Source organism: Melanostigma gelatinosum (assembly GCF_949748355.1).
Source record: "Melanostigma gelatinosum genome assembly, chromosome: 18".
NCBI lineage: Eukaryota > Metazoa > Chordata > Actinopteri > Perciformes > Zoarcidae > Melanostigma > Melanostigma gelatinosum.
The window spans coordinates 3,440,229-3,460,368 of record NC_136651.1 but is presented as its reverse complement, the minus strand read 5'-3'; the positions used below and the strand labels follow the sequence as shown (position 1 = coordinate 3,460,368).

General features: G+C 43.6%; 1 protein-coding gene across 1 annotated transcript in view; it reads left to right on the top strand.

Moving 5' to 3' along the window:
* Nucleotides 1-415: 415 nt before the first annotated feature.
* LOC306792151 (netrin receptor UNC5D-like) overlaps nucleotides 416-20,140 on the top strand; it is a 144,425-nt gene continuing 124,700 nt past the window's right edge. Inside the window, exon 1 of the mRNA XM_079289173.1 lies at nucleotides 416-663. Within this exon, the coding sequence (XP_079145299.1) occupies nucleotides 579-663 (85 nt within the window). The 5' untranslated portion in view covers nucleotides 416-578. The remainder of the gene's footprint in view (nucleotides 664-20,140) is intronic.

Genomic DNA, 20,140 nt, shown 5'->3' with positions numbered 1-20,140 from the left:
CACTGGCGAGAGCTCCAACGTAGTGGTGCCGATTTCAAGAACTACATTGCAGTCTAGAAACAGGCTCGGGGTGTAGCTGGGAAAAAAACAACAACGGGCAGAGAGATAATTGAAAGCTGTTGTTTTTCGCACAAACGAGGCACGTGCGCACATACACACACACCTTTGTAATTCATCAACAGGTCCACAGGGGTTTGGACGAGACCCATCTCACTCTCTCGCGCTCTCTCCCTCACCCTCTCTCTCTCTCTCTCTCTCTCCCTTCCGAAAGCAGTTGGCTCGCGCGCGCCCTGTCTAATTATTCCCCTCTCCTCGCGCGGCAGAGTGCGGACTGCTCTGAAAGCTCTGCGCCACTTTCCATCGCTTCCCTCCGCACTGCGATTCCGCGAGGTTGACTGCGCTCAGTGGCGGACACTAACGTGCCAAACACCTGGACCGGAGGTGGTGAGGGGGGTGGTGGCGTCCGTCGGGGCGCGGGACCGCGCGTGTGGAGGCACCTGACCAGCAGACGACAAAATGCTGGAGACCCGAGTCCGGTGCCCCCAGACCCGAGGGGGAGGGAGACACGCAGAGCAGTGATGGGACAGTTTTCGGGAGGACGCTACCTGAGTTTTGGCATCCTCGTGCTCCTCGGCTCGCGAGTCCCGGCCACGTTAGCGAGAGGTAAGCGCAGCACAGACACTCTCTTTGAGCGGACTGTTTGTATCCCATGGGGGGAGGTCTTTGAGAATAAACTCGAGAGAGAAAAAGCCGTGTGAGCCTCGACAGAGAGCTGTGGGTTTTAGTGTGTTTGGGTTCTGAAAAGTGCTATTCCAACCGGTGCGAACAATGTGTGTGTGTGTGCGTATTCAAAGAAGCCCAGACATTGTTTTTAAGCATGCATTCAAATTCTGACAAGTTTTGATTTGACTTTGCAGCGCTTGAGTAATGTTTTCTTTTTGAAGGTTAAAACTGTGCAGAGTTTCGTGTATCGCGCTGAGATTAAGCAAATCACAGACGTTTGTGCTCCGATAACGTCGACAGCTCCGATCAGATCCGCTCTGCTGCCCTTTTGCCACGTTCCCACTGTGCAAAGGAAGATGGTATCATTCCATATCGTAACCATAGCCCGCTGTGCCACTAATGTTTCACTATTCATCTCTAAGTTTTACTTCCTTTTTTTAATATTTTTTACACACATTCAATTATAATTTCTTTGGCTGCAGACGCAAACTCATGCTGAGGATGGAGGGTCTCATTAACTAACTATATGAACTGGTTCATTGAGAGGTTTCCTGTTGAGGAGATATCAGTGGCGTTGAAGAACATGGTCTCCCTTCTTTATGCTAAGCTATGTTGTCTCAGCCATAATGCAGCGTATTGCCTAGCTTTAAATGGAGATGATTGTCTGAGGGCTGTGTGGTCACTTCTGTAACGTCTACGTGGTATTTGGTTCACAATCTGCTTTATTGGCCATGTATGCGTGTACGCGTACAAGGAATTTCACTTTGCTCTCAACTTACATACACAAGTTTACAAATAAACAAGAAAAAATAAAACAAGGGCAACAAAAAAAGTACAACAGATGTAAGAATACACATTTAACGACGTACAATATACATATAGTCGTTAAATGTTTATATTTGCATCTTGAATGTTGTGATTGCCTTTTTTTGTTTTTAATTCCACAGCTGTGTGCAAAAAATATCATCCAGGGTATACAAGTTGTCAGATACCCAACTACCACTTTTATCATGAGTGTTTTTCTTCATGCACACATTGGTGATTTGTTGATCTGATGAGTTGGTGATGTGGGCCTGAGAGGAGACCGAGCTGTTATGCATTGTTTAAAACATCTTTCCTATTTGGTCGTCATGAAATATTTTTCCCTTTTGCTTCTGCTGAATCTGTCCTGACCTATTGACATCCATTTTCGCTCACATGGCAGTGAAACAAAGATGCATTTGCAAGTCAATTAGCTAACTAGCCCCAAGGTTTTCATTTTTGCATCCCAAGTTCTGAAATTAGCTTCAACTTTTTAAATTTGCATAGCATAAATATTAGATGATGCATATGTATCTTCAGAGCAACTTTGCATGTAGAGATCAGGAGGGTTTTTGTAATTTTTAAATGAAAAAGTAAGGGGCGTTAAATATGACCTTTTGAAAACTGGCTGTGCATTACTTGACCAGCATTTCCACAGTGCCTACATTTCCATGTAAAACGATGCATGATATTTGAAAGGAGTGATCTATGCTTGGCAGAAAAAGGAACAATAACATTGTGAGTGCAAGAAAGTGAAATGTGCATGCACAGTGTAGTTTTCATAAGCCGCATAGATGTACATGTTGTCGTAAACTGACGTCTGCAATGGCTTTCTGCCAGGCTGGGGAATCAATATTTATGTTGTGCAATAATATGGATGTCAACAGTCAAATACTTTATGCAGAAATGACATGAGGAAAAGGCAGACTCCATAAAAAATGGACTAAATAATGTAAAACATACAGGAAGAGCTAAGATATGGAGCGCGGGTGACAAAAAGGATTGAGTGATCCAGCCACACACACACACACACGTATGTTTAAATTCATGTGTGGTAATTATTCGGGATCCTGATTCGTTCTTCATGCTTTGTGAGGACGGGAGGCTCTCGCTCACCTGCGAGCTGTCGATTTAAACTGAGAGAACATGAAGTGATGAGAACACGCTCTCCCCCAAAGGAGAGAAGCTAGAAGCACTGCCTACAGGTGGGTTCAGGGAGGAGACGGGGCTCCACAGATGTTGAGTGGCAGCATCCAACGCAACGGAGGCGCTTGCTTGTGCATGTGACCAGTGAAGCAGCAGTGTTGGCAGTGAAAGGGTCAGCTGGTGCCCCACAGCTTGGACATGTTGATGTGGAGTGTGTCACATGTGAGTTATCTGTGTGGAGGGCCGCCGCTTCGTAAGCCGTGTGTTTCTCAATTCATTTCTTTGTAGGGCAAGTCACGGTATCAGGAAAATGCTCAATTGTCACATTTCAACTGAGGCCAACCTCAAAACGATGTGACACTTGATGTGTGGATTTTGAGAGCTTGGACAGAGACATCACAGACATGAAGCATGTCCCTCTCGTTTAGTAGATTATGGCTGCAACACGCTATTATTTTTACGATCAATTAATATGCAGATTACTTTCTCGATTTAATTGATGGTTCAGTGGAATATCACAATTTCATGAAACCCAAAGTGATATTGATTTCCTCGGGTGGTCAAAGCGAGACTAAAACATGGAGATATTCAATAAATACTATCGCATAAGACAAAGCAGCAAATCCTCACAATTCTTGGAAGCTGTAGCAAAGGAATGTTTGGCATTCCTGATTGAAAAGTGACAAATGATTCTTGGCTTGAGTTGAGGCTCAGTGACGCAGACAGTATGGGAAAGTTGGAAAGCACCGAACGATGGTCTTGTAGCTGGTTTTTGGCCAATAAGGAAAGGAGGTAGTAGAAGGAGGTAGTCGCCCAAATAGATGATGAAAAGCGAAGGAGCGATGCTCGTCTATCGTACTACAGTGGTGATATGCTTTCAAGATGTTGTCGGTAATTGGATGGACTGCCCAGTATTGGAATTGCAGCCTAAAATGCCGGATCGGGTACGCGAGTACGCTGCACAGGAGCAACAACACCTGTCACTCGCTACCGGATCAATACATCCAGCCCGAGCGGTGTGTGTGCAGCGCTCAACAGAGATGAGAAGGAAGCGAGACGGCTCACTCGTTAGCTGCTTCCATCATCGGAACGCTGCGTCCAAACTCGATGGCGGTAGTAGCTAACGAGAGAGCCGTCTCGCTTTTTTTTTCTCAGGAATTGTGGCTGCACTTTAAGAAATTAGGAAAGGAATTGTTATTTATGCCTTTCTAGATTCATCAGAGTTCAAGTATTGGAAAGCAACAAGACGGTATTGGAACGTCTCTGCCCGATGGCCTTTGTGAGGTTATCGGGGTGAAGTCAATGCCGTGACACTGACATGACAACACTGTTAAGCCTGGAGCGAACCACCGCTCTCTCTCCACACGCAAAGCCGCTGACGGACATCTGATTGACCTTCCATCATGCTACAGTAGGTGAGGTAGCATAACTGCCACTCTAACCTTCCTGCAACCAGAATGTCACGCATGTCAACAATGTCAACAACGCAGCGTCACTGTGAGATGCTCACGCAATACACGAATACATTAAAATGTTGTAACATTAATTCAATCAAATTTGAAAAGCCCGGCGTGCCTGAGGCTCGTCGCTGCAGCCAATGTACCTCCTGCTGCTTAAAAACTCCATCCTGGCTCGAGCGTGGCGTAAGTGAACAAACTCCAGAGTGAGAGAGTGGAATAAAGGGCAATGGAGTCATCTCTGCCATGTTTTATTTATCCCAAAAAAACAACTGCCAGACTCTTTTCCAAGCATCAGCTTTGATTTCACTGACATTTCGCAGGAGATGAATTTCTCAAGCACAGATGGGCTGGTATCCACAGTTCCTATTCAGTAGGCGATCGCATGGTGGTCATATTGCCCAGTTTTGCTATTGCATTATTCAAAGAGAACCCATTTTCTCCATCCAGCTCACCAACCCCCTCCTCCCCCCCCACCCCCCTCTTCCATCAGTTCCTCTCCACATTCAGGGGGATCTAAGCTCACCGGCAGGCAAACAATGGTAGGCTCTATTGTCTACAGTTGAAGCCGAAAGATGGAAGATGGGGGAAAGGATTGGGAATGTTTTGCAAATAAAAGACATTTGGCTTGGAAGTAGACATTCCGCTGATAAAGCGCCTGACAGCCTGTGTTGGACAGAGCTACTGTAGTAATCGGATAGCTGTTGTTTTCTAGTCTATGGGACATAGAGACTTTGGAATCTGGTCAATAGACGAGCTTTTGCACATCCTATTCCCATGAGAGGTACGATTGATTGGAACAGAATCCTGTTGTTTACGCCAATAATAAACAATGGTTTCATGATGTATCTGTTGATGTAACGTCGTATTTCCGCTTAATTCCATTGTGGTTTCGTGCAGATTTCTCTGCTTTGCATTAAAGGTTTTTTTCTTTGTTGTATTGTAGAATCTTCCTACGTTATGAGACAGTTTTATTGTTTTATGTTTCTCTGTTTGGAGTCAGTATTTTTTAGAGAAGTTGTTTTGTTCCTGAACTACAAAAACCTATTTGCAATTGGTTTGTGGACTATGGTTTCGAAGCCTCTAGTTTGGCTTTTTGTCCCTCGCCATCTTGTTCTGCAAGCAGCGGACCAAGAGTCAACCGAACGATCAACGAGACACTTTTAGGCGACCAAAGTGTTACAATTCACTTTCATGACCTGAGCACATAATGTGAAAAGGTTAAAGTTCAAAGACGGAAACACGGACAGTGCCGTGTAGCGACCTGTCGACTACAAAGTCGCCACGCCCTCAAGCCTATCCTTCTGTATCCTCTTTAAATGGGACCACAGTTTAACAAATGGATCTGTATTTAAGAAGATTTGAAACAAGCGATTGATAACTCGTGTTTACAGAGGTAAGCTTTAAAAGAATTCAGTCAGAAGTAGGGTCATTTTCTAATAGACTTCTATACAATCTGACTTGTTTTTGCAACCAGAGGAGTCGCCCCCTGCTGGCCATTAGAGAGAAGGCAGGTCGAAGTCACTTCTGCTTTGGATTCAGTAATACAGTAATGAAAGGAGTTCACTGAAGCATGCCCAACTCTTAGGATCAGCTCGTGGCATCTCCATCATATATTCATAGTTGCATATACAACACAGTGATGTTTCTTTCGTCATACCTTATACATCTTGCATGCATACTAAATGCATGCGCTGTGGATTCGCTGCGTGGTATCTGATGGCCAGAATGCCGAGAGAATGACAGGGTGTCAGATGTTGCCATTTCAGCCGCCTCCTGCAGATCTGCCTCTTGGCCTCGTCTCCGGCGGCCTTGAGGCATTCTGTTCGATAAGAGCTAGCGTTGCTGTCATGTGTTTTCTAATAACACTGAAAGGGGGAAGCCTTGGAGATAACTGCTCATCCACAATTCACCATTCAATGCCTCACTGGCTAACTCAAGGGCATTGCCACGAAGGCAAGATTCACGCCATACGCCATTCACTTCAATGCCAAACATCCCCCACACCTCTCTCTTCCCAGTTTGTATCTACAGTATAGGTAGCAGTTTTCGTTCCTCTAAAGCACTTTTATTTTTATAAATATCCTGTCCCCCTCATCCTTTCTTGTTGTCCACTCCTCCCTTGCAATCCCCCTCCATGTAATTCAGTTTCTGTGGATTGCTGCTGTGACGACTGTTTCGGTTCTGGTATCATTTCTCACCTCACCTGACTGAAGGAGAAAGGAGAGCTGGAGCGTGGAGAGGCAGAAGAGAGGGAGCCGGGAATGTTTGAAGCAAAAAGCAGAGGGAGAGAAAAACAGCAGGGTCACAGTGCAGAATACCTAAGTGTCTCATGTTATCAGTTACTGCCACAGCAGTTTGTCAGTTACAGCGAGCACCTGTCACTGTTCTCCCTGATGAATTAATTTCAAGAGTAATCAAAAGCAAATGCATATTTAATGACTTTTGGATTAAAGTAGGGGTTCAGTGGTTGCTCGTGTGTGTGTTTTGGTGAGCGTGCTGCAGTGTGTTGATGTGCTGAAGTGAATGTTCAAGCACCAGTTTTGATGTCGAGTGAGGGGGGAAAAATTAAAGTAGATCAAAAAGAACACATCAGCCAGAATCAATGTGTCGTTGTCGGTTTTTGTATTCAACACAGACCTTTGTACGTGACAATGTTGATATGAAACTTATTGGAAATACACAGTATACTTCAAGAAACGCATGCCGTCATGGCCGTGTATGCTGTAGACCTCAACCATGTTAGCTTTGACATCGGCCATCTCTAATGGTTTGAGGAAATTGTTGTCATTTAAGACGGACTGTGATCCCATTTAATGCTCTGGCTTTTGTTTAGTCTCTGTCCTGTTTCTGTCTCCGGAACGCTGTACTGCTGGTTAATGGGTTGTTTGGACACATTCCTTACATCTAGACCTCCTTTCGTGAATCCAAGTGAGGTTCGCTCTCCCTTTTTACTAACAACAATTCAGATGACACCCCAAGCTGCAGGGGGAAAGAGCTCCGTGCCTGGTCTTACTTTATGGAGCCCCGTCTGTTCTCAACGGTTATTTGGTGCTTTTGTGAGTGTCAGAATTGCAGGATGGGGTTTAAGATTCCCTCTTGGTGTACGAAGTCTACATAATACCTCTCTGTAGTCACGTGTGACAGTGTGTTGTAAAGCCAACCAAGCTCCGTCATTCTAGAAATAAAACAAAACTCTGTTGGTGTTTGAAGATGCCGCCTGTGTTTTTCAGAAGCAGTGCTTCGACAGTACTTGTTCACTCGAGACTAACGGCGTCTAAAATCGGAGAGGGAACCAGACGTTGATAAGGCCGCACTGTGAACAACAAATGAAGTGTTGAAATCTGCAGGAGGAGAGCTAATGTTAGCTGTTAGCAGCCGGTGGGCAGCGCAGTCCTGCTTGGCTAAACAACGGAGCCGCCAGCAAACCTTAATGGAGGTTGCCTTGAGTTGCATTATGATGGGTTCATGCTCTATTCAGAAAATATTAGCATTAGACGACGATAAATTATAATGTTATCAAGATGTGTTCAAATCTAACCATGTTTCTACCGTAGCCTAGAACTGACTGGCTCTAGACTGGTCCACCGTAAACGCTTGGCAGACGGGAGAACTTTCACTTGGTTGCAATCTGCAACATCGGCACTAGATGTCGCCAAATCCTACACACTGCAAGTTTTTCAAAAGTCAAATTGAATAAATGAACACGGAGGTTAACGAAGCTGAAAAAATATTATGGGTAAACCCCATGGGTTTATACCCCCTATGGGTATAAAATGCATGTTGATCATCCACCTCATAAGTAAATATCATTTATTTGTTTATATTAATTTAGTTGACTGACCTTGTGCACCGCCAGTGACATTTCGGAGAGCTTTGGCAAGAACATTTTACGGTAGAACAGCAAACATCTTGCAGAGTAAACTCCATGGGACTCCTCTGTGTTTGGAGGAGCTGTTAAAAGCCCCACTGTGACTCACTGCACCTATTCTCTCCAACTGTTCACCTGAACCGTCTCCTTTTGTGTTATTATTTGGTGTTGAAGAGCAGGATTTATTTAAAAAAAAAACAGCCAGTGTCTTCAATAATGAGAAGTTGAAAGTTCACTGAACATTCTGTGCGGCTCATTTCCCAGTTTGTCTGCTGCAGGCCTCCCTCCGTCCCATGGTAGACCCTCAGCTGATCACTTCTTCTTTTTTTACCTCCCTAAAATGTCACTCTTAAGTATTAAGAACTGCAGAGCTTCTTTCTAATGCTCCAGCTTCACAACCCCAGCCCCCCCCCCTCAACCTGGACCATTAACCCAGACCAGGGTTCATAACGCAAGTGTTCTTTTCACACAATGCAGTTCTTCTTTCTTGAAGTATGTTTGGCTGAAGAATCGTATTTTTTTCTCTTTCTTTTTCTGAATGATTGTGGATAAAAGCCAGTGTGAGTCATTCCGTATTGCTTTTGTCCACAGTCCTCTTGGTGTATTGTCTCTACATAATCTCCTGCAGTCTTTGCCTGCTGGTTGGTCACATTTGCTTAATAATGAATTTCCTTCACTTCAACCAAAATAATTCTATTTGCGCTGCTGATTTACATATAAATGAGAATGAATTAAGCATTTTTCAAACCGAATGTTAAAAATAATATGGATACAACAAACGTCCCATTTTATTTACATTCTCTCCTGAGCTGTTCTGAATCCCTTTCACCGTATTGACACTGGTTAGTGACTGGAACAGTTGAATTTAAATGTTCATCCATTCGTAAGGTTGTGTGTTTTCTTCTGCTCTCTAAGCACCTTTGCAAGGTTATGCATGTGTAACGTTGATGAGGTTCCCCTTCAGCCAAGGCCTCTCCTTTGTCAATAAGATAGATAACATCTATCCTGTGCATCCATGTGGCTACATTCATTTAAAGACTGCTTTTGTTTCACCTCACAGACGGCCCAATCAATAAATAGCGTTGCCTATTTCTGCTTCATTTCATCTTAGCTGGTTTGGACCGACAGTAGATGCTGCTACATTATCTACTTTATAATTGTTTAGCCCATATGTACGTGTGTTTTATTTAGCAATAAAAGCTGTTTTTCATCAACAATTTCTCTGAAGACACCAAAACCAACAATGATATCCAAGCCGGTATTTCTGTGTAACCACAGTCTGAATAGCTGACCGTAAGCCTCGAAGCGCTATAGAGCGCCACTGGTATACAGAAACTATTAAAAACACATTAAATCAGCCGTGCTGTCGCACTGGGTGATATGTTCCTTATTGCAATCAACATGGGGCATGTAGTTTATTCTGAAACAACTCTACGACATAGCTTAGGGTTGGCAGACGTCACGCTGGTTCCATATTTAAACTGCAGCGCTCGTTTGACAAGCTGCGGGAATTTACCAGAGCGTACACGTGTACTGACGAGATCCATATTCAAAGCCCTGAACTGTAGTGTAGGGGTGTGTAGTGTTGTATCTTAAATTGAAATGTCAGGTTGAAATGAGCCTGCCTTGAATTGGAATGCGAAAACGGAAAAGACAAGCTGCTGTGCCGCAGTATCTCGTGTTGACATGTTTGTGTGCGTTGTGTTTCCTGACTGTCCAATACCGTGATACCAGATGTGGTGAGAGTGAAAAGCCCCGCGTTCTTTTGTGCGACTACTGTAATTAGACTGCAGCAGAAGTCTCATTCGCCCACTCCTAATCAGTTATCTTCAGATCTGCTAATGTCAAGGTATCGTTCTCATTTTCCTGTGTGTGTGTGTGTGTGTGTGTGTGTGTAGCTGTAATCCAAAACAAGGCCTGATAAAATGAGAGGATAAAACCCAATTACCCAGTAGGCAGTCCTGAGTCATCTCCTATTTGTTCCAGCCATTTTCTCCTCGGTCTACTCCTCTTTATCTCGACTTGTATGGTTTACTCACAGATCAGCCCAGCTGATTCTAATCTGTAGGTGAAAAAAACAACAATGTGAAGAAGAAACTGAAGTGATGGAGTGAGGTAATCGATGCCAAGCGGCTTGCACGCAGCGATTCTCTTTTCTCTTCACCACAATCTTCCAGGGCGACTGTAAGGTTTGTGTGCGCCGGGCTTCTGAGGGGACCAATTAAGGAACGGCAGGGCCGGAGCATGAACTGCTCGCTCCCCTAATAGCCTCCAGGCTGGAGTGGTGCTGATCCATAGTCAGTCGATAACACAGGCCCTCCCTGGTCACCAGCAAATGAATGCCAACAATCAGAAAAAAAGCAAGAATGGGGGAAAAAAATGCTCTTCCATGTTACAAACTTTCCTTTGTTTTTGTTGACGCGACCATGAAATAAACCGATGTCAATGCTGAACAAACTTGTTTTGTATGGCCAGACAGGTAAGAGCAAGACGGACCACAGCCGGCTCTTGACCTTTTCAAAAGATTACCGAAATGGCCATCTCTTTGAGCTTTCAGTACACAGTCTGTGTGTGCTGCTTTTCCTTTCTCGGGCCTGGTCCTGTCTTTGTTGTCTGTTGAATACAGTGTTTGTTGTAGCCCTCACATACTGAGGGAATATACCGCTCGCATTCGGCTTCCTCTCGACTGACCTACAAGGCGTGTGATAACCTACAGCTGCAGCAGGTTTGTTTTTCAGGGCTAATGGAGAACTCTCTCAACACGGAACAGAAACCAATGATGTCATGACCCATCTCATACAGGGATTCTGTTCACTCTTAGACGGGGTAGAGTCCATAATGCAATGTGAAGGGCTTCTATTTAATCAATAGCCATAGATATCGTTCACCAAGCTCTTCAAACACACTCGACGTTGAATTACTGGTAGGTTCCTTTTGGCGCGTGTGCTGTTCTACATTATAAGTGGCGACTTGGGCGGCTGCATTACATTCTGCTGGATGACTGTCAAAGAATCTTCTTCTGACCAATTTCAAAATGTCTGTAGGAGTTTGTTTTTGTTCCTGCTGCTGATGTCCGATTGCTTTTCTGTGACTCATATTTGAAGCACAAGAAAGGCTCGGGGCACTCATTCTTTCTTGACAACTGCAACACAGATAAGAGTACAAAAGACAGGGTTCTCCTTTATAACAGAAAACAACGAATGACATGGAAGACATTTTATTTTTGTCACTTGTTTTGTCGATTGAAAGCTCATGCCTGTCTTAGATAGCGATATTAGTCCATTTGGTCTCTTTCCAACACTTTGTTCCAGCGCAACACAATCTCAAACGACTGTCAAGATTGTTGTGGGATTTTATTTACACACATTTCATGCTCCCCTGAGGGTGGACCATGGCCCTGACCTGTTGATTTCAGGACTTTCACTAGGATTCTTTCTTCTTAAAATGTACAACTTCGGATTTTACAGACGAGTCTTAAAATAACAATGTTAACCTTTTTTTCACGGTTTCTTTCTTTAATTTAAGCCAATTTACACAAACCTACATGTGCGATTGTGCCGTGATCATGCCGGCCAGTGTACCATCAAGACTAAATAGCACAAGCGTTCGGCCCAGAATCACTCAGCAGTGTTATTACTGTCCAATCATTTGCTGCTTGTGCTTATAGTGTAATACATTATATAATATTCTACATTTGGAAGCTCGGGTTTAATTGAGGTTGAGAGAAGCACTGCTTTGACATCCATGCCTCGTTTCATATTATTCCCACCCGTCTCTTTTCACCATGGTGGACCATTGTAATGGTAAATATCGACTATATTACAACGCTATTTAGTCAAGTGGCAGGAGTAGCTGTCTGCCTTACTCCTTTCACCCACCGAGATTATGACAAGCAGCTCCTGAGTCTGAAAGAGGAAATGACAGAACAAGGAAGCCTTGTAGAGTGCATTTCTATGTGCTGAACTAGTGCAGAATAAAAAAATATATAATATAGTGCAGAGGCTTTCTTAATGTTATGCCTTAATTCAATGAAATGTATAATTTATGCAAGTTAAATGCAAGATGCAGCAAATGTTGGTGTTTATCGGGCATGTGTGCACCTGTGCAGTGCTGGTTTTCTGAGAGCGAGTTTTTTTTATTACAGTGCGTATACATTACAAAGTGAGCACATCCAATTGTCAAGTGGAAACCAGGCTATTTGTTTGCCATTGACTCTCAATCCTCGTACGAATAAAGTATGTCCTCCACATCTCTGGTTCTGTCGTCCCCTCATTAAGTCGTCCACCACTTCTGATATGATATTGCTCATCTACTTCACAATGGTGCATCAGAGCTGCATTTTATTATGTGCTCCACATGATTAAAGTGGTAATGGCCTGAGGCGGGTGTGTTGTTGTGGCAGGAGGCCTGGTGTTTGGGCGCGCTCACGGCTTTGTCTCTACTTTCTACGAAGTCTGAGACGAGAGCGTTGAGCAGAGAACTGGAGACATGCGGCCCAACAATATTCTAGCTCCACCACATACAGTAACACAATTGGGTGCATCTGGCTATATGTCATTTTTCTTTCATAAATAAGTGTTTGGAATCCACAACTTCTCATACCTGTAACAGAAAATAGGTTGAACAACAACCTGGCTGTTCCAAGTCGAGGTATTTTCTCATCTACTTATGTCATGTCTCGTCAAGACATGTTGAGGCAAATTAATGTTACTTATTCCTTTGGTACTGAGAGCATTATTCTCATGAATTAGGTCACTATAGTCCGGTAGATGTAAACATAATTAGTTTTAGGCATTTGTACAAATGGCCAATGCTTTCATTTTTCTCGTGAGGAGAGTTTCCAAATAGAAGTTACAGATTCGTTATTCAAAGACTCACAAAGATTTATTTGAGTTGGTGTGTCCTTCTGTTGGGTTGAGATCTCAGCACTTTGACATGGGGCTGGGCGATGTAGTTCTTTTACTGATTTCGTGGTATGAGACTAGTTATCGTGTCTGATTTTTGGATATTGTAATATGGTTCTAGCTGTTCTATTATGTTCCTCAACTCATTTACACAATGAGATTCTTGATAAATAATCATCAATAATGTGAATATAATGACTATTTGTAAAAGCACCAATGGTTATATTACAATATCATCATAATATCAATATTAAGGTATTTGGTTAAAAATATTGTGATATTTAATTCTCTCCATATAGCCCAGCCCTACTATGATATCATGGAATAGATAGATTGTCGTTGTGGGTAGGTTCAGTTGTGCATTGTAACCCGAGTGCTTTGTATACAGTCAGAGCCCTCTAACATGCTCAGCACAATGAAAGGAGAATAGGCTTTGTATATGTAAGGTCACCAGCACAACTACTGAGATTTCTGTCTTTAGAGCAGTCTATATAAGAATACACTTTTCCCCCGAAATTACATTTAAACAAGGGAGAGGATTGTTAACATGGAAGGCAGTGAACATAAAAAATAGGGGATTAGCTTGGTTTGGTGATAGGCGACTAACAACCGCAGCAGTGTTGAGGCCGCTTCACCGATGTTATTAACGAGGACGGCAGCCTTCGCGACCGACGAGGTAATGCAAAGCAGCTGTGGCAGCAGACGGCTCATCACTAGACGAGTCAGGTGGGTCTGTGCCGGGCAGGTATGATATTAAAGGGGATGAAACGACAACTCTAACACCCAAAGGAATAAAGAGAGAGAGAGATGGCTCATCATCATCATGTCACTGTAAAGAGGCTAAGGTGTACGGATCCAGGGTCCTTGTACTGTGCATGCTGGCTCTCTTCCACGGTTTATTGGCACACTTGCATGGAACGGAGACATCATTCATGTTATCACTTAGACTCGCGCTTTTCCTGCAAGGCAGTACAAAGGCTGTGAGAAAGGTCTGCTCAGAGCCACATTCGGAACAGTTTTTGACAAACCGGTTGAAGTTCCCTTTAATAGACTTGCTGTCTTTCTTTAGTTCATCTTTATTCCCTCTGCCAGGCGGAGGTCTCGGGTGTTCGGTCGCATGTGTGACTGTGAGTCAGTGCTGTCTGTCCACGGCTCATCTCGCATTCTGCTGCAGCAAACTGCATAATATTTTGGGTGGCCAGTGATGGCTGCATCCTCGAGGACCTCTCGTGGTTGCAGTGACTCACGCTTTCTCAGAACACCTTTTTCATTAACTGTTTTCTACGACTGCTACTCAGGTGTGTTATCACTAGCGGCCCCCTTCCAGTAGGGGCCGCCGGTGATAACGCATCCGAGTGCATTGCCGACCCCCAGCCGCTACTCTGGAGAGAGAGCGACACAGTGGGGCGGCAATCTGGATCCTCCATTGCACATGAAAATGCAAATCTCGATTTTCTAATGACTGAGAAGGAAGGAGTAGATGTTATAAGATTAAGAGTGATTTAACTTTTTAGAGTAAAAATGTATTAGACAAATTAGAATGAGAATTATTTTTGTGTGTCTTTATAATATGTCCAACAGTGGAAAATCGAGCATTCATTCAGAACTGTAATAACTGGCGTTACTTCATAATCTGTGAAGAATGCATGTTGTAGAAAATGTCCCACTGTATTTGATCTCATCCCACCTGTGAAGAAGTGCTCAGTTATCAAGTGAACAGACTGTACAAGAACATATTGTGCCTATAATTGAAGATGTGATAAAATATTTAGCGTTGTCTTTTTCAACGAAACAACTGCCAAAACATTAATCATAACACGAAGTGATGCCAGGGTGATAAAATGGTACATAACCCAAAAAGCTATGCTATTTAGAAGGAAAAGAAATTGATGTACCACCTCATAAATTAGTGCGGTCTTGCCTGGAACGTCCTCGTTCTCTCTACATCTCCCTGGTTCTCTCCGCAGCTTATGCAGAAGTTGTTCGGAACAGGTGGCAGTAACCGATGTTAATCTGAAAACTTGTCGTCATCCTTCAAACCAGGCCGAGGGCGAGAACTGCTTGCAAATCAAACGGCGAAACTCATTTCTTCGTCCTCCTCGACCAGCTTTGAACTGGTGATAACCGGTGGATCAATCTGTTTCCGAACTGACTGGATCTTTCCTCATTTCACCTCCTCGATTGAGGACAGGGCTTTGCTCATGCATTATGACATTAATTACAAGCAGCATAGAGCAGAGGCAAGGCAGTCATTAGCCATTCTTTTTCATCATTGGCCCACCTCCTTTGGCAGAGCCTGTTTTTTCCAGGAATGAGGGAGCTACTCCGTTAACGGAACAAACAAAATGCTTTGTCAGACTCTCGTATTCCAGTTCCCACCTTCTTTCAGTGGAATGAGGGCACGTCCTCGAATTACTCCCCAAACCAGAAACACTTCACCCCCTCAGCTTGGCCTTATGATCCTGTCCATGAACATCAGAATCGGTGACAAGAGACAACCCTGACGGAGGACAACGCACACTATACATTCTTGACTTTGTGCTGAATGTACCAACACAGCTCTCACTTTGGGTTATTCAAGGACCAGATAGCTCGCAGCAACGACCCCGGTACCGCATACTCCCACAGTACGCCCCCAAACGGACTCCCTGGGGGACATGGTTGTCCAAGTCCACAAAACAAAGTGCTTGTAAAGAGCGGGGTCCACTGTTCCGAGGCCAGGACGGAATCCACATTCCTCCCCGTGGAGGTTCGACAATCTGCTGAAGCGTCCATTCCAGCACCTTAAAATAAACTTTCCTTGGGAGGCTGAGCAGCGTGATACTCCGATAATTGGCGCACAACCTCCTCTCACAACCTCCTCTCCCCCTCAGAAATGGGTTTCAGGTTTTTGTATTTCGGGAAATGGAAATGTATCTCATTGGTTGCACTTGGTAACCTATGTTAAAAAAGAGGTATTTTATATATAAAGTTTTACAAGATGAAACGGACTCTCTGCCGTGGTTCCTGCCTCTGGACTGCCTTCCATGTGGGTTGATGCACTCTGCCGTGGTCAACGATAATGATTTCTAGTAAGAAAATTACAACTTGTTACACGCCTACAGTCAGCAGGCAGGCAGCAGAAAACAGGCAAACGGCAAAATACTGCCAGGAAAATATAGCAGCAATAGCTAATAGGGAACCTAAAAAGGAGGCAAGGAACAGGTGTGCTAGCAGGTGGCTGAATCTGAAGGCTGTCAGGGTGGGAAAACAGAACAGGGGCGACAAGTGGGCAGGTTAGGGATGACCGAGTCCTGAGGGAACGAGAGACAGCGCCGGCCTCAACATGACACTTCTGAATGGGACAGCCTAAAGACCACCTTACTGACCTATCCAGACTAATTGATCTGGTTCTTCAATCCAAATTTGACATTTTTGTTGAAGTTTCTGTGATGTTTACATCATCACAAACATTTCTGATACGGAGCAGGACCTCCAAGAACATTCACCTCTTTTCAAAAATGAATACATTTAATGGTCCGTGGCATAAGCAGCACACAAGAGTATTTATAGTAAAAACATATTCCTTAAATATATAAAAAAAGAGGCCCAGATTGCTCGGCTGGTCTTGTAATATACCCTGATCCCAAAGCTGCGTAGTCAACAAATGTTTTTTGATTCAATGTCAAACTAGAATTAACAATATATTACATAAGTAGCTTAATAAAGGAACTACGGTTTCATTTGGGTTTCTGAAATGAGATGATTATGAGACGTGTACCTCACAATATTCGGCCTGATCCAGTCCGGTTGTATCAGAAATCATTTTCCTGACATACAGTACATGAATTTTAAATTCACAGAAATGCATGGCTAAAAGCTTTGCTCCCCCTGCTCTTTCTTTCTCCTCCTCCCCTCTTCTCAGCAGGTAGCCGAGCATTAACCTTTTGCCAGCGTTTCTAAAATGAGGGCTGGGTCTGGTGCCCTTACGGCACATCCGCAATCTCAAATGTCTCTGCCTCGTGCCCCAGTAAACCTCATTCATGCAAAAAAAAATGAGGGCTCAGTCGAGGTGTCTGGCTTTGATCAAGAGGGCTCTCCCCCCCCCAGTCGCGATTGATGGCCAACACCAAGTGCAAAAAAGGCTTCGTGCACAGCAGAGAAAGTGAAACCTGAATGGAGTGCTAAAGAGCAGCGTGTGGGATGTCGGACCCAGGCCTGCTGTTTGTGGACATGGACCTAATACTCTGAAGAACTCAGACATTTAGGGCACATTTTATAATCCCTTTTCAAGCCCAAAAAAAGAAATGCTGTATATTGTTTTCACCTTGTATTTCAAATGGTTTAATTAAGTAAAGGAAATGAAGTTCTATCAGACTAAATATAAGCTACTGTATCGGCTTTTAACTGCTGTTGCTTGGGATTCATGATTCCGACTTCTTCTCTTTAGGGCTGACGCCCTCTGGTCGGTTGGTTGATTGGTTGTTCAATATGCTCGCTGGTGTTTGATTTAATGAGAAGAAAAGCACTTGTTTTTACATTATTTCTTTTAATGGAGGGTCATTTGTTTTTGCTGCTATTGAACAACTTAATTCTAACAGTTATTTATCCTCGATCTCCCCACTACTGTCGGCGGGGGAGAGAGGGAGAACTCCAGAGAGCGCCGCAGCGCTCGGTGTCTCTGTTCTCGTCTCTCGGTCCTGACACTTGTGCTTCTATAATGCATGAAGTTGGCAGTTCGCGGAGGTCGGGATCGATTGGCTCTCATATCGGGTCGGCTGAGTGTAACGGATATTAAAATAACCCTGACCCACACGTCACCTCTTGATAGACGTACCAGAATCTGCATATTTCTAATATGTTAGTTCTAATAAACATAAATATTTCTGTTTATAACATAATCGAGGTGTGTCCCCCCCCCTCGGTTTAGTCAATTGTTCAGATTTTCTTTTTTGTTTTGTTTCCTGTTGACTAATCACCTGGTTGGAGAGTAGGTAGAATTTCAGTCGATTTATATTTTCTCTGGTTGACTCCATGCCGTGCTTCTGACACCTGACAACGATAAATAAACTCACTAAATATTCTGACGTCAAGTGCTGGTCCGATACTGGTCCACTCTTTTTCAAGATAGCTGTCCAAGGTGCGTGTATCTAAAGCTTATAATGCTACTGTAGAAAAACCTCTTGAAATTGCAGTTGGCATATTTAAAAAAAAAAAAAGAACAAAGTAAGTATATCAAAGGATGTCATGTTGCATATGCAAGCATACAAGTGATGTCGGGAGTAAAGGCAGCCACTGATGTTGTAGAGCGACAAAGTCTGATGTTTTGTTCACACATCCATCCTCCCCCCCCCCCCCCCCTCCCTACAGACTGTTAACACGGGAGACGTCCGTTTGTTCCCCGTTGATGATCATCAAAAGGCTTTTTTGTTTTTTCCAAAACTTTGAAACTACGTCTGTTTAATTGTCACCATTATGACGAAGCTCTCGATCCCTTTAGAGAAGTAGCCATTTGAACCCAAACCATGACGAACCAGAACCTGAAGCAGAGCTTTGTCACTCATAGCTGTTTTTCAACAGTGATTTGTATCCGTTTGGGAAAGCACTGACAAATGATGTCGTCTTGCTGATAGTCGGACCAGAGAAGTTTTGTTCTCGAGGGGATGAACAAATAATATATTTGTGGTTTAAGTCTGGAGGACTTGTGATCTCGACAGCTTGAGATTCCCTCTTTTTCTTGCATATTATGGCAGGCTAGACACACCATCACTTTCAACTCGTCTAATACATAAAACACATGTGAGCTGTTGTATTTAAGGTACAGTAGTAATATCCCAACAATTGTTGCGTCAAAGAGTGATGGTAAGAACAAAACAGTGAGTTCTTCTTGTCAGTACGTCTGAGCTGCATTGCAGTATGGACCTTTGAGCTGCAGCTGGTGGATGAACTGATGTCTAACCAGCTTCTTTAATATTTTATCCAAGATTCTGCACACACTGAATCAAGCAATCACTGTCACAAAACAGTCCGCATCGCGCTAAGAGTGAAAGGAATGTCCCTGCAGTAAAGGGAAGCACGGAGTGGACATGTTTGCCCATTGTCTCTGATGAGCAACCCGCTACTTGAGTCAGTATCGCACCGATATCTGATATCGGTGCGTCTCTACTGCAGTGCGACCGTCTCGGTCGTTCCATATCAGCGTATTTAACCGGCCACAGGAGGCCATATGCTATTTAATGAAAAGTAGCATTGTTCAGATTTAGGACGAGTGTCCCATTGCTGGGTAATTGCCTCTGAAACCCTGACGAACCACCACCGAATTAAACGCTGCCATAAAGTCTCATTTGGAATAGAGCTGAAGCAAAGTGGGATCCTAACTATGTCATGGATGACAGCGCCGCTAATATTTTATCCGAGATAAAGAGAATGATGAAATTATGAATCTAGCTCATCAGCCATCTGCGCTCCCTTTATTTCGTTGAGGCCTCTGTTTGTCTGTGACACACGTTAGAAAGCTGATGCGTAGTGAGTGTGAGCGCTCAGCCTAACCTTTGGGGAAAGGCTAAGAATAAACACTTGAATAAACCCTTTTTGATGGCTGGTAGCTGTTGCTACCTGGCCATTCAGACGGGTACACCAGCGCAGAAAGGTCACTTGTCCCAAACATGTGGGTAATTGGGCCTAAAATACCACCTGGCATGTTTTCTTCGCACAAGATGCACTGGATTCTGTCAACCTTTACCATATAGACAGGCAAGTATGTTCTGTCCATCCACGTTACAACAGTTCAAATAATGCCCAGCATTTATTTTTTAAGTTTAGCATATATCGTCCTGATAAGTTGTCAGTTCTAAAGTATAACATTTGTATTGTTTGTGATGCTAGTTTGTGACTTCCTCAAGCTATGGTTAAAGTTGTACATATTCAGAAGGTAAAAGAAAAATTACGCATGTATTTGTTCTTACTTTAAGATTGAATCGACATGAATTACTCAGCAGCAATGCTGATATGTGAGGATTATTTTCCCTTCTCTACCGGGTTTCTTAATAAACCGACTGCAGACTGGAAAATACAATATAAAAAATGATGTTCTGTGCAGGTTGTCATGAAAATCCATTACCTTTTCCATATTCACAAACCACAATATAAAATCCATTAGGTTTCTAGAACCTGCATTCATAGCAAGACACACGGCGTACGTAAATGTCATCAGGTAGAGAAGAAATGAATGTCGCTGCGCTCGGGGCTCGTTTCACGAT